Source organism: Nelusetta ayraudi, unplaced genomic scaffold, assembly GCF_046127955.1.
Source record: "Nelusetta ayraudi isolate G7.1 ecotype Tasmania unplaced genomic scaffold, CSIRO-AGI_Nayr_v1 ptg000027l, whole genome shotgun sequence".
In the NCBI taxonomy this organism is placed as follows: Eukaryota; Metazoa; Chordata; class Actinopteri; order Tetraodontiformes; family Monacanthidae; genus Nelusetta; species Nelusetta ayraudi.
In genome coordinates, this window is record NW_027466077.1 from 5,890,001 (window position 1) to 5,905,148 (window position 15,148).

At 47.2% G+C, this 15,148-nt stretch overlaps 1 protein-coding gene across 1 annotated transcript; it reads right to left on the reverse strand.

The window, feature by feature from the left end:
- Positions 1–2,428: 2,428 nt before the first annotated feature.
- On the reverse strand, positions 2,429–13,660 carry cntn1b (contactin 1b). The gene is made up of 24 exons (XM_076030287.1): positions 13,526–13,660; positions 10,817–10,958; positions 10,696–10,731; positions 10,480–10,606; positions 10,209–10,390; positions 9,678–9,773; positions 9,377–9,589; positions 9,189–9,285; positions 8,904–9,088; positions 8,604–8,728; positions 8,413–8,530; positions 7,754–7,904; positions 7,546–7,673; positions 7,293–7,465; positions 7,081–7,204; positions 6,358–6,525; positions 6,116–6,265; positions 5,958–6,028; positions 5,613–5,865; positions 5,368–5,489; positions 4,779–4,968; positions 4,569–4,690; positions 4,001–4,157; positions 2,429–3,920 (listed from the first exon to the last, which is right to left on the reverse strand). The coding sequence occupies exons 2-24, from the start codon at positions 10,869–10,871 to the stop codon at positions 3,838–3,840; spliced, it is 3,126 nt and encodes a 1,041-aa protein (XP_075886402.1). The 5' UTR covers positions 10,872–10,958; positions 13,526–13,660; the 3' UTR covers positions 2,429–3,837.
- Positions 13,661–15,148: the final 1,488 nt, after the last annotated feature.

Sequence of the window (15,148 nt, forward strand, 5' to 3'; positions counted from 1 at the left end):
CAGCGAAAGCCTGCTCTCATCATCATTATTATTATTATTATTAAAATCTATTTTGTTCCATTATTGCTAACCATTTCTTCAATAACCGAGAGAGAGAAGTGTTTAAGTGCAAAAAAAAAACCAAAAGTGGTGTGGTGAGAGTGAACTAAAGGCTCCAGTTTTTTGATTGAGCCTGTGGGGAACCAGGGAAACCACACAGGCTGAAGCGCACAGCTCTGAGCTCGGAGGGCTCCTCGCCTCTGTTATTAAATCTATTTACGTACCGCCTACCATCACAGGATCAAGCTGACAGCCCGAGCGCGTCCTCTGATGAAATGGGGAAAGTAGCAAAGGGAATTTCTAATAGGTAAATAATCAGCCGCGTTTCCCCCCCCCCCGGGGGGGACTTTCTCCGGGCTCGCCGCCGTACATGACACCTGGGGGTTCGGTGTTTGTCAGAGGAGGATTTAATTGGGCGAGAGGTGGAGTTTCTTTGTTTGTGTGCGTGTTTGTTTGTGGGGTCTTACGGACGGAAGAGGTGTTAAATATTGAAGATAAGAAGAGGGGGGGAGGGGGGTGGGTTGGTGTCGCATTTAGCAGCGCTTCAGTAGAGTTGGGTGTAGTTTTCCTGTTTAATGAATGTTAAACTGATGCAAATGAGTTGGCGTTGGTGGCGCTTGTACAAGATCTTTGATGTTGTGCGTGGAAATGTTGGAGAGAAGCATGTTCTCGGTGGATATGGTTTCAGATGTGAAAAATGGCTTCCATTTGGTTCGTGTTTCTTTTATTTCTTTTCCTGAGGGGCTGAGGCCTCTAAAAGAACAGGAATGGCAATAAAATAATAAATAATTGAAATTGGAAGCAGAATTTCACAGCAGCAAGAATTCACAGACAAAAAAATATCCCCCCGCAGTTCGCGTCTGACTGCCGCTTTAAATAAAGTTTGTGTTCCGGCTCAGCCCTCGATGGACCAAACCAACGTAAACAGTGTTGTGGTAAATGGAAAAACCCCATTACATTTACACATAAACCTAGCTTTAAAATATTAACGTCCACCCTCGCTCAATCTGAAGCGATTTAAAAAAAAATAGGTTCTTACCTTGAAGACGAATCAGTGCCTGCTCGTTGTCTGGATTCTCCAAACGGCTTGGATCAACTTTCTGTGCGGCTCAGATGGTGCAACGTGACAATCGCACCAGCAAAAATAACAACATAGCCCAAAAAAGGAAAAAAAAGAAGATAGAATTAAAAAAAAAAAAAAAAAAGCTGTCTCATTTATTCATCCATTCATTCATTCATTTTCCATACCCGCTCCTTCCCGAGCTCAGGGTCACGGGGGTCTGCTGGAGCCTCTCCCAGCTGTCTTAGGGCGAAGGCAGGGTGACACCCTGGACAAGTCGCCAGTTCATCGCAGGGCCACATAGAAACAGACAACCAGTCACACTCACATGCACACCTACGGACAATTTTTAGAGTGTTCAATTGACCTCACATGCATGTTTTTGGAGTGTGGGAGGAAGCCGGAGAACCCGGAGAGAACCCACGCAGACAAATCGAACCCACAACCTTCTTGCTGTGAGGCGGCAGCGCTAACCACTGCGCCACCGTGTCGCCCCTGTCTCATTTAAATGCATCCAAAAGGTTTAACGCCCAGTCCAAGCAGAGAAATTGGTTTCCATCTCAGCTATTAATGAAATCAGGGATGATTGACGTCTCCACCTCGTGCCCAGCCAGCCCAGCCAGCCAGCCACAGGTGGCTCCAACCGGCTCCCTGATTGCTCTGAGCTTGGAGGGGACCAGGTGAAAGTAACGAGCTGGGGCCTTTTCCACAGCAGTGCGATCGATTTTTAACATGTCATCCAAACTCGGATTACGCATGAAAATGCAGCAGATGAATTAAAATGTAGACAATCTGAGCTTTGTCAGGCCTGATTTGTCGGGACAATTCAATCAATGCTCTGCATGAGAAAAATCTGCCTGCACACAAGAACAACAAGAATTTAAAGTCAAGCAGAATCACTTTTTAGCCCTGCCACTGACAGAGCGCCCCCATGTGGCGGGGAGTCAACCGTGGCCATTCTCATTTTTTTTAACTTTATTAGCCTAAGTTAAGTCGACTGGACTGCTTTTTGTATCGCCTCTCATCCGAAAAGCTTCTTCAGTTTTGTCACTCGGTCAATTTAAAGACTGTTCTGAAACTGTAATTCTAATAATAAAATGAACAAAACAAACAAAAGAATTACATTGTGTGGCTCTGAGAGGAGCAGATTGCAATTCTTGCAGCAGAGATATGAGCGATGAATAACCACAGAGAGCCATGCATCACGGCAATGGCCTCTTTAATATCGTCTGAGAGACGCGCCTTTCTGCATCTGCGCACGGTTGTTTGCAAATGAATTGATTTCGGCCAGGACTTCCTGCGTCTAGGTAATTTGTTTTCTGCCCCCCGCCCCCTTTCCTATGGAACTGAAGTACGAGAAAGGGAAGAAGTGCTGGTGAAATGAGAGGGAAATAGGGCTGATAAAAGCCATCCTCACCAAGACCACACTCAATCATTGTGATACGGCAACAAGTCCATGAAAAACATGCCCATGCTGCTTACACTGCGCAGGAAATGAGAAATATCAAGATAGCACTCGAATATCGCTCCATGAATACAGCAAAACAGCAGATTAATCAGAGGAGAAATTCAAGCAAACTGTGTGTGTGTGTGTGTGTGTGTGTGTGTCTGTGTGTGTCTGTGTGTCTGTGTGTGTGTGTGTGTGTCTGTGTGTCTGTGTGTCTGTGTGGGTGTGTGTGTTATAACAGAGCCTGAATAAATAGCCTCAAAATGAAATTAGTATGATTTTCCAGTGTCAAATCTTGCAATAAGTAAAGAAGCTTCTCTGGAGGCACGGCAGACCATTTGCTACTGTGCTCAGTGTGGCCTGAGGGGTTGCAAAAGGTTTTCGTTGCCGCATGTTGCCATCTAGTGTCCATAAGAGAACATGACATCCACGCACTGGTTTCTGAAATCACAGACTCAACCACTCAAACGGCAGGTGTTGTTGTACATCCGTTTAATGTTTCTGAAGCCTGACATCAAAAAAAAAGAAAAGAAATCTGCATTATAATAAGTGATACACAGCAGTTCCGAAAAGTCCCGCAGCCTAGTGGTCGATTTGAACATTACATTTTGCACCTGCAGGCTGAACAGAAAGACACAGCGTCGCCTGGACGTACGTTTCTTTACCCCCAAAAAAGTTAGAAATGTGTGATATCTTTGAATGGAAATGATACGTATCAATAAAGTTTAGTCGTACAACTCAGCATTGATGGCATTGATTGTTTCACAAGTTTTGACCCAAATTTTAAAAACTAGAGCATCTAAACTAGTGCAGTGTACATCGTGTAAAGACATTCTTCAGTTTCATGGATTAAAATCAACCTCACTGTCTTCATCAGAGAAAGGAAAACAAAATAAAATAAAAAAAAATTATAAAAAAACATCTCTATGGCTCATCTTTTAAAGAGTATATTTGCCTTCATCTCAAATATATTTCAGATTCAGGTAAAACTCATTCCAGAAGTATCTCATGCTAAAGTCCAGCTGATCCACATTACTGTTGTCCGTTTTTATGTTGAAGCAATTAAGTCCACAATGAGAGAAAAACAACTGTGTGTGTGTGTGTGTGTGTGTGTGTGTGTGTGTGTGTGTGTGTTGGCGGCGGAGGCGGATGCATTGACAGAAGGTCTGGAAAACCACGGCTACCTGTGCAAACGGTGTGTGTGAAGAGGACTGGAGCGTTGAGCCGCTCCATGTACCAACCTCCCAGAGTCTGATTATTTACAGCGGGGGTTCAGCTTCTCCTCTCGAGCTCAGATCCCCAGTCCCACAGTGCACAGCGCCAGCAGCAACATGGACACCACGCCAAGAGACGGCGCGGTCATGGATGCCTTACCTGAGGAGGGGGAAACAGAGTAAGGCGAAGACTGCGCTGACCGCAGACCGCAGAGGCGATTCACTTCCTGAAACACTTACCCTGAATCCTGATCTTCCTGACTGGACCGTCTCCTCCCTCGTAGCGGCCTCGCACCATCAGCTCATAGTCTCCAAGCTGAGGCATGGGGAAGTCCATGAAGTGCCAGCCGGTGATATAAACTTTGCCGTAGATGTAGCCCGTCTTCCTGAACATCACCTGGAAATAAAATGCGGTGGTTTTAGTTGCTTAAGGTGACATCTTCTGTAGCGCAGTTTGGTGGCTTCCTCCTCCCTGCACTCAGAAGCTCCATCCATCCTGCCTGCTTTGAAAAGAAAACATTTTCAGTCTTTGGATAGTCTTCCCTAACTAATCAGCTTCCCTTTTAGCGGCGACAAAACCAGGAAGTGACCGTTGCAAAACCAGAAAATAGAGGGAATACAACCGGAAGTGATTGTAAGCTTAGCTACTGCTAAAAATGCTACTTTGAGGACCTGATGTTGGATGAGAAGAGCAAAGGTTGAAAAAGAAGGCTTTTCCTGGCAGCTGCCAATCCACTTTTCAGCTTAGTTCAGCAAAGGTGTGCGACATTGCACACAAACACAAGACTTCAAAGCTTTCCACACCCACCTTGTAGTACAGCGGGAAGGAAATATTTCCAAACCAGTCGTACTGGATATGGTCCCACCACACGTACAACCACTGTCCAGTCCAGGAGATGTAGCGCCACATCCTGGGAGGATCTGGAGGTGCTGTGAATGAAAAAAAAACAACAATTAACGTTTAATCATTTAATCTGGTTATGACATCACAGTGGCTCGGTGCCTCGCCGCCTCTTACGTGGTCTCTTGGTGAACATCTCGCAGTGTTCTCCAGGCGGTCCCAGGCCAGCACCGTTGAAGGCACGGACCTCGATGAGGTAGTGAGAGTCTGGCAGCATGTTCTCCAGGCGGGTCTGGTTGATCGAGGCCTTAACGAATATACGGTTCGCTCCCGCCTCTGGGTCATCATACTTTCTCCAGTACTTGACCTGGTTTGGAAAGCAAACTAAATGTCATTGAAATTAAACTAAGAAGATAAAAAGGATAAAAAGGAACCAGGAAAAGTGATATGTACGATTTTTTTTTTTTTTTGCCTTTTTATTTTCCACCTAATTTAATTCCTGGTAATAGATATTCATTGGAAATTTAAAATATACATTAAGATTTTAGCACAGTTGGGGAGAACTTTTCATTAGAATGACCCCGAAGTTCTTCAGTTCGACTTTTGTGCTGGTTTATTTATTGCTTTGCTGGTTTATTTTACGACTAGTCATTTTTGAATTAATCAGTGAACTAACTGTAACTCCCATGGGCAGAGCTGAAACAAAGAAGAAATTTGTCAGGGGGTGGGATTAAAAAAGATGAATAAGAAGAATACTGCACTGTACCTGGTATCCTTCAACGTACTGCTGCAGGCCCGTCCCAGTGTCCACCACCGGCAGCCACCAGACCAAAGCTTCGGTGGAGGACACCGGCCTGGCGTAGACGTCTGTAGGAGGCTCTGTTGAAACTGCAGAAGTCCAGGTACAGGCCAGGGAGGAGAGAAAAGAAAAGAACAGAAAAGAGAAAATAACTCAAGATAACATCTGACATGATTGTGTCATCGACATATAAACCAAGTCAGCACTCTCACCGTCTCTGGGGTAGTAGATGACTTTGGTGAGGGTGTACGGCCCGTCGCCCTTCACGTTGAACGACTTGACTTTGACCTGAAACTCCTTGACCATGAAGTCCTCCTCCCCGGGGAGGAAAAAGGCCTCCCTGTGGACGTAGCTCCTGGTCTCGGGGTCAGATATGGACTCGTACAACCAGTCGTAGGCGTTGTGAGGCTTGAACGCCACGATGTAGCCAAATTTTTTGCCGTAGAAATGCCACGGCTGCACGGGCTAAGAGTTCAGGAGGGGTGGGGAGCAAAATAGAAAATTTGAAATGCATGATAAATGTATGCTGTCAAGTGTCTCATGTAGGGCTCACTTACTGTCCATGTGATGATGATCTCGCCATTTTTACCTCCATAGCCGGAGATGTCAGTGGGTGAAATCACAGGAGCTGAGAAAAGAGAAGACAGAGTGTCTTTTTGTTTGTTTGTCTTTTTAAATCCAACATTTTAAACCTGACTGTCAAAGCTCTCCTCACCAGAATCCCATGTTTTAATCTTGAGGGAGGGGATGCTGGCTTCTCCAGACCCGTACTCGTTGGTGGCAATGATTCTGAACTGGTACTCCATCCAGGAGTAGAGGTCCGTCACGTGCGCTGTCTCCACGCTGCCGTCCAGGACACTCGGAGCTGGACGGAGACACAAAACTGTCACGGCATTGTGCCCCCGAGAAAAAACGCGTCGCTCCGATCCTGCCAAAGAAACGGTAGCGGGGACTCACAGGTGCTGGCGTTCTTCCAGTCATCCTCGTTCAGGGCCCAGAAGTGTCTGGTCTGTATGGTGTAGTAGAGGATAGGGCTGTTGTGCTCGGCTCCTTTCGTCCACTGGAGCTTCACCCACGTGTTGCTTATGTCCTCCACCCGGATCACTCCTGGAGGCCCGGGGACTCCTAGGGATCAGGGGATACAGGATACACTTCACCAGGACCCATGCTAATACTACGACCACTAGTGCTCCATTAGGAGCCACATTGGAAGCGAATGTGTTTGGGAGGCAAACTTGGAACTTCGGTCTCAGACATTCAAGTGGTCCAATCCGATTGTTTTTCCACCGTTAACTTAGCATTCCATGTGATGCTAGCTGCTGTGAAGAACAAGAGTAGCAGGGTAATCTTGTCAAAGCCGGCCAGAAGAAAAGCAAAAGCAGTTTGGTTTGTTTTTTTGGTGTGAAAATGTCCCCCTGCTAAGCTTGGTTGTTTTTCTGCCACTGAGATCAGCTAAGACCTGCCCTTACTTACTTTGATTGCCCACCCTTTAACACTAAGCCCTAACACAGAAGAAAATGGGTTCAGAGGCAGTTGAGGGGGCTGGTGACAGTTGACTGGCGATGGAATGTGACCAGTCAGGGACAGAAGATGGAATCCAATGGAATTTCAAAATCAGACTTGAAGAAGCTTTTTGGTAAACGGTGACTGAGATGAGCAACGAGATCATGCGGCACTGACCCACAACTTTGAGGTCCGCGTAGGCTGAGTCACTGTCCACCACCGTCTGTGCTGTGCATGTGTAGCGGCCTTCGTGCCAAATCTGGACATTCTTTATTCTCAGGTCTCCTCGGCCATCGTCGCCCTGAGGAACGATCATCGAAAAGAGTGAGGGGGGTTTTTCTATTTCTTTTTGAGTTGTGGTTGATCAGCGAAGATGCTTATTCGCCTACCATGATGCGTTCGTAGTGTTGCCACTCTGAATTAAAGTCGATGACCCTGAAGTCTATGGCCCAGATGAACACGATGTCCAGCATGGGGTCGAATGAAGCCGAGCACTTGAGAACCATCTCGTCCCCGACTTTCACCTCAGAGTCTTCGGGCACCTCTGTGAGGCTTGTGGCCTCTGAGGAGAAGGTAGTGCTGCTGTTAAACTTAATGTTATCACAAACTACGCGTATGCGCGGACCTGCGTGTTCAGCTGACCTGTGATGGTGAGATAGCCGGAGCTGTTGGCCTTCCCCCGGTCGTTCTCAGCGAAGCATGTATAAACGCCCTCGTCGTTCTTGGAGGCGTTGAGGATCTGCAGACTCCCGTCGAACAGGATGGAGATTCTAGGGGTCAATGCAAGCGTCTTGAGCTGCAGTGGAGGCAGAGCCAATAATGGACCGATCAAGAGAAAGATTATACTGACCGTGAGTTGTTGAAGAGCAGCTCTTTGCCCTTGGTCCAGGTGAAGCGAGGCCGAGGGGCAGCTCTGGGCTTGCACGCAATCAACACGCGGCCATCTCTGGCCCCCAGGAGATGCTTCTTCAGAGGGTTAAACTCGAAAGTCGGAGCGCAGGCTGAAAAGTGTGAGGTTACCTGATTGTAACTCCCTATTTTGTAAACAAAGGCATCTCTAATTTTTGCTTTTGCGCCACAGGACATCCACCAGAAAAAAAATGTTTTGAAAATATCTTTAAAAAATTAAAATTGCTACCATCCAGTGGACAGTATGAGTACTACACTGTTCCCTTAAGTTGGCCTGCTATAATTTGGACACGTCTCAAATAAGACTTGGTACTCGTCAATGGCTTCGAACAGGTTCTGCCTATCCCAGCCGTCGCCCCCTACTGGACTGGAGAGGTACACCAGTATGGAGCAATGGACAGATATTAGTACAGAACAATTTCAGTTGCCAAACACATGGGACAAAAGCTAGATGATGGCGGTTGGGAAAGACAGAGTGTGCAACCCCACTTAGGCAGTTGTTTCCTGGAGGTGGTTAGGGAGTGTAGCACCCAACCAGTAGAGGGAGGGGCTTTTGTGTAATGGCCTATTTCTGAAACCACTTAAATCCATCAGACTCACCGATAACCCGAAGCTCGGCGTTGGCGTATTTGATGCCCCAGTAGTTTTCAGCCACACACTGGTAGATTCCGGAGTCATCGAAGGTGAGACTGGAAAACTTCAGCTCCCCTTTCCCATACTGGAAAAGGACACAGAGGATGTAAAGGAGGTACAAAAAAATAAAACTTGAGGTTTTTTCCTTTTCATTTTACCATGTATCCATCCTTATACCATCGGATTAAAGGGTGCGGCTTTCCGGATGCGATGCAGCGCATGGTGTGCTCTGAGCCGATGTCGATCTGAGTGTTGTTGATGGTTTGTGCCCATTCTGGAGCAGCTGCAAAAGAAAAGGTGAAAGTTGTACGAGCGAGCAGCAAAAAAAAAAAAAAACAGCCTGTGATGCAGTTATTCCCCCACCACATTTCTAATTCCATCATCGGTTGGGGAGATTTCTCAAAGGGAAACATTAGTTTGTCTCATTTTGTGTAAAGCGCACAATGAAAATGACTCACATTCCACATAGAGCCACGCCTTGTGCCAGTCCTTTCCTTTGGTGTTGATAGCTTCACACTCATACGCCCCCACATCCTCATACTGCACGTTGTACAGATGCAGCACGGCTCCCGATTCGCTGATCTCGTGGTTCGCCGGGAGGTCTGTGGCATACACCTTTCTCCAAACTATGTGAGGAATGGGACTAGAAAGGAATTTGAATTGAGAGGTACATCAAAAGAAACGTGGACATCAACAGGTGAAATCTTTTTGTAAATCAATCTAAATCAAAAAAGGAAACCTACTTTCCCAGAGCAAAGCACTCCAAGGTAATATTAGAGGCCAGCAGGGCAGTGGTGTCTGGGAATTTGACCCTGATGTCTGCTGGGTATTTCCTCTCACCTGAGGGCCAAACAATTAAGGAACATCAAATATTGCAGATGAAAAAAACAAAGACAGTCCACTTTCAGCAGCGGGGCTTCCGCCGACCTACCCTCGTCAGGAGGCAGGGGGACGAGAGGGATGAACTTGGAGAAGACGCTCCTTCCGATGACGGGGCTGGAAACAAAGCAGGAGTAGTTTCCGGCATCCTGAGCTTCCACCTTGGAGATGTACAGGTTCCCCGTCTTCTGGGAGACGAAGCGGCGGCGGTCCGGGTGCAGGAAAAGCGGGAATTCGTTGTAGATCCAGCGGTAGGTCACCTCCTCTGCAACACGGGAAGGCAAAGGTTGCAAAAGTTGTTTGTTACCCCCGAACATCAATGTGACATCCTGAAGGCGGACGTGTGCACGTACTTGGCCAGGATTTTGGCGCAGAACACAGTAAAACGGCGCCCTGGCCCTCTTTGACAGACACCGGCTCTCTTTCTTCCTGGGGAAACTCTTCCAAAACTACATCGCAGGAGCAAAAAAGTAAAAGTTACTATGCGTTAAAAAGAAAAAAACAACAAAGGTAAAATCCATCATCATACGTCAAGCTCAAGTGTTGTTAAAAAAAAAGGTTGGTGACTGATTTGGCATCAGTTTCAATTCATTAAAACACCATTTTTGCAGAGACTAGCACTTGTTAGCTTTCAGCCAAAGGCTTGAGGCTGTGTTTTTGCTTGTTTTTGACCTAGATTTAGCCTTTCTAGTAATTCTCTTGCCAGACAATCCATGGAGTGGTCCCACACCGGGACGCTCACTGCAGGCTAAACTACCATTCGCAAATTTCTCGAGGCCATTGACAGAGGTTCATCTAATCAGAGTTTTTGCCACTGCTCTTTGACCTCATGGATACATTAGCTAAATCCAGTTTCCTTGCCTCTGCAGGCTTCAGTCACTCACATCCAAAATTGATCTTGGCTTCCTTGCTGATGACGGTCCCGTAGGGGTTCTTGGCCACGCAGATGTACGTGCCGGCGTGCTTCTTCTCCTTGGGGTTGTTGATCACCAGGTTGCCTCCAACCAGGCTGTAGTGTTCGTCAGGCTGTTCCATCAGCTTGATCTCCCAGTTGTTGCGGCGCCACCTGGCAACAAAAACAACAATGTCTTGCTTCGGCTGGAAGAATATTCTCTATCTTATTCAATATTTATTTTGCCGTTTTGCACACGAGACCTGTATGAAGCTGGCGGGTTAGCTCGTGCCCTGCAGTTCATGGAGATCCTCCCGTCAGGCGAGTCCTCGGAGTAGAACACATCCACAGGCTCCTCCTCAAAGATGGGACCATAACCGGTTGCTTCCTCTGAGAAGTAGGCAAGGAATAATTTGTTGAGGTACATTCTTCTTTAAGTTTGGAGGCATCACAGCAACAAAGACAGTCTTGGAACTCACTTCCATAAATCCTGGGCTCACCAAACAGGACGGCCCCTGCAAGGCAAACACACACTTCTGTCAGCTCCTGCGGTTCTTACTTTCAAAAGGGGGGATGTTTTGTCCTCACTGCAGCTTTTACCTGTGATGCAGATGAGGGAGGAGAGGCAGAGGACGAGCGTCGCAGCGGAAGCCATGGCGGCACACCGCAGCTGCTTAATTGAGGTGACTGGATCGAGGCAAGCAAAAGTGATGCCGGAAGGCAGGACATGTACCGGAACAAGCTGAGAGAAGAGAAGACCTAATTATTATTATGTTGTGCGATGTATTATGTCAACATTTGAGCAAACTACAGGGATAGAACTCTGGACGCAGCTATTCCAAACAACCCCCCCACCTCCCCCCGCCCCCCTCCTTGAAAAAACAACCCAAAAATCCCTCCCAGCAGGTATAAATGATTAAGGAGTGCGAGTGACTCAACAGGACTCCACCGGCAGTCGTGCAAGGTGCACGCACGCACGCAGCCCAGCACCGAGGAGCAGCGATGAACAGAGCACATGGCGGCGCCGCAGCACCCAGACGGCTCTCAGCATCTCTGCTCCCCCTCACACAAGGCACAGAGGCTTGAAGGGGGAAGAGAGAAGCCAAGTGAGAAAGATTGAGGCTGGCTGTCGTGTGGAGAAGGAGGGAGGGGTGGGAGGCGGTGGGGGGGTGCAGGGGTGGGCAAAGGATAAAGCCGTGATTGATTAAGATGAACAATGTGGGATGAAGTGGGAGAGAGCTCATCTTTCTGCTTCCACTCAGCTCCCAGCGGCTTTAAAAGCCGAGCAACTCGTTTGGAAGCCGGATTATTCAGAGCACTTTGACCGTTGTCAACAATGCAACGTATGGCAAGTGAAGCCGGGGCGTTTGGGAATATTCCAAGTTGGAAAGCCTCCATGATTATTAATGGAAGTTTGCAGGGGAATTAGGAAGAAATTTGAATGAAGAATTTTTTTCAGGCTGTTTTTTTTTTTTTTTATGAATTTAAAACAAACTAGAAGAGAAAACAAGCAAAAGGCACCGCAGCAACACTCCATGTAACTGTTAGCCGGCTTTCACTTGGCACACATTAACCAGTTGACCATGCAGTTTTTGCACGTTCAAGGATATTCCAACTTTTTTCCCTTAATTTTCAACTCCAAATCAAAAACTCAACAAGTTCTACGGTAAACGCGACACTGGCCTTTGCAAAATAAACAGTCGAGCTAAAAAAAATAATAATAATAATCCTCCTATGATGTCATATGTCAAGGGGGGAGGAGACTGACATTGGGGGCAGATGATGGAGAGGAAATCTGAACAGCAGCATCCGGATGTTCTCACACACAGAGCGAAGCGTTTCTGTCTATCTGAACAATAAGTAGCTGCACTATTCTGTCCTCTCCTCTAACCAGGGCCTCCTCCTGATGCTCCGCAGCCCTCTGCTCTGCTGAGTCATTCTCGTGTGTGTGTGCGTGTGTGTGTGTGTGTGTGTGTGAGAGAGAGAGAGAGAGAGCGAGAGAGAGAGAGAGAGAGAGAGAGAGAGAGAGAGAGAGAGAAAGAGAGAGAGAGAGAGAGGGGGAGCGAGAGCAAGAGAGAGAGAGAGAGAGAGAGGGAGAGAGAGAGATAAAAAGGCACAATTGAAGACAAAATACTTAGCAGCCAGCTGGCTCCCATGAGCATTTTTTCAGCCGTGCTTGTCTACACCCAGTGCACAGCTCGGAGACTGCGGCAGCACCGCCACTGCTGATGACTCAGCAAGAAACAAGAGCTGAGCGCAGGAGCAGACCAGCAGTGGTGCAGCAGCATCCCAGAAAAACTTGACTGTAAACGCGCAGGAGCAGGACAGGAGCCTTTCATTTGTAGCTCCGCCCACCCACACTTCTTTTTCTAATCAATCCATCCATCTGTGTGTGCTTTCATGTGTGTGGTTTTTTTTTTTCAACCCCCCCTCCCTGCCTTTGCAATAATCCCATCACAGATCCTCTTTGGCCAGTCCATTGAAATTTAGGTCAGCGCTTGTCCTAGTGAGCTCAGAAGTGCCTGAATAACCAGGTTTGCTGTGGGATTTATGGCTGCCCAGGAGAAAAATAATAACAATAACAGGCAAAATGGGAGGGGGGCAGGGGTGGACAAAGCACTCATGACAGTTCTCTCTGGCATTCTAAGTTGAAATATGAGAAGGTATTTTTTTGGACCTTATTTTTTTCTCCCCCAAATCTCCCAAAAAAAAAAACAATTACCTCAACTTCTCAAATAAAAATTTAAGTGAGCACACACACACACACACACACACACACACACACACACACACACACACACACACTACACGGGTGGTGCCCTCTTTGGCCATGAAGGACGCCGGCTTCCCCGTCACCAAAATAGACGCTCCGCAGCATCCGTCCGCCTCCCGCGCCCTTGAAACGCGCATCATCTCACACTTTTCACCTTGTCCCTCATCCTCGCACGCACAAGGGCAGAAACGTACTCTGCGCGCACTCAAAGTATTGCACGTATAAAAACAAACCCCAAAAACATTGCTGAGGAAAAAAAATAATAACACAGACGAGGCTGCGAAAAGCATTGCGCACCGGTCCGCTCTGACATCACTGCAGTCCCGGTGATGACCGAGCGGCACCGGGAGTTCAGCTGCTCTGCATTGCGGTACTGCCGAGCCGGTCCCGACACGCTGCCGTGAACGCAGCACGGATCGTCCAGAATTTAAAATAGATTTTCTTGATTTAAAAAAAAAAAAAAGACAGAGCGGTGAGAGGTGCGCGAATACACACTCACAAAAAACAGCACGTACACCTTTGTGTACACACCTTACCTTTGAGGGCAGAGTGGGATTTATCACGGCACGGTCCGCATGGAGCACCTGGAGCTGGACCGCATCGTGGGCACACGCTCACACGCATACACACCCCCACCCTCCCTTCACCGCCGCCTGCGACGCAGCGCCCCGTCCGGAGGAACTTTTCTATTGGATGAAAGTGGCGGAGTGACACTTCCGGCTGGCGGCCAGGCAGCCCCTCTGATTGGTCCGCACGTGGGACGGTGGGAGGGACGCCCAGCCAACGCAGACAGGGGAAAGAGGTGGAGGAAAAAACCAAGAATAATCTTTATCTGTCGTCTGGGTGTTTTCTATTCTATACAAACACAAATAATATCAGACTGTGTTGGCTGGATAAAGGCTATGTTTACGTTTGACACAGTAACATTCAAAGCTTTGTTTTTGGAACGAATTGGCAACTTTACGTGCATCCCTCGACTGAACGAGAGGTGACACAATGCGCATGTGTCACCTCTCGCATGTGCGTTAATCGGTTAAAAAAAAATATCTGTGTGTGTATATATATATACTGTATATTCCATATTTTCCAGATACCCAATCTCGTTTTTCTTACATTAGGGTGTTGCTAGCCACACGCAAGTATGCTGAAAAGAGGTCCTGAAATGAACATTTAGATTTTTATATTCAATTGAAATACAAAATATTTCGGTGTACAATATCAAAGGGTAAACCCCTTCAATATGCATCAAGATTTGTCATACTGTATAGCCAACCGGGGAGAACATTGTTTGAAAGGTTTTTACACTTGACTTTACACTGTTTTCGAGTGTTCCCCAATTACACGTTTAAAAAAAAAAAATACTAAATGTTTTTCTGCAACAGAGATCAGAAGAGATCTGCCCATACTTGCCTCTACTACTCCTTCTCACGACCTAACAAGAATCCTCACCCTAACCTCTAAACCGATCAGAAGCAAGTGTGGGTGGGGTCTCTGTTACTCTCCATTTCAGAAAAATACCTCACAAATGGGTTCAGCGGTTTAACTCTCAACTGGCTTCCCGATGATCTTCTGCATCTTGTTGTGGGGCTTCTCCAGGCAGCAAACCCACAACTTTGAGGTCGTCCGCATAGGTGGAGTCTCTGTCCACCACCGTTTGTGGTGGTTACTCTAAATTGTCTGTAGGTGTGAGTGTAATGGGTGGTTTGTCTGTCTTTCTTTCTGGTCCTGCAATGAGGTGTCTACCCCATCTTGGCCAAATGACTGCTGGGATTGGCTCCAGCAAACCCAAACCTGGAGTGCAGGAGAAATAGAAGACAGACGGACGACAAAAACATGGACGAACTCTGTCAATAAACTGATGGGCAACTGAAGGGTGAGTGTATAAGTCACACCACTCAAACGGCCCAAATCACCGTCCACCTGTATTTCACTTGGCTACAGATTCATTCATTCATTCATTCATTCATTCATCTTCTGTACCCGCTTATTCCTATTCAGGGTCACGGGGGTCTGCTGGAGCCTCTCCCAGCTGTCTTAGGGCGAAGGCAGGGTGACACCCTGGACAAGTCGCCAGTTCATCGCAGGGCCGCTACAAATAAAGATATGATTAATATCAGATTGTTTCAGCTGTCAGTTTTGCACAATAACCTAAAGGCCTT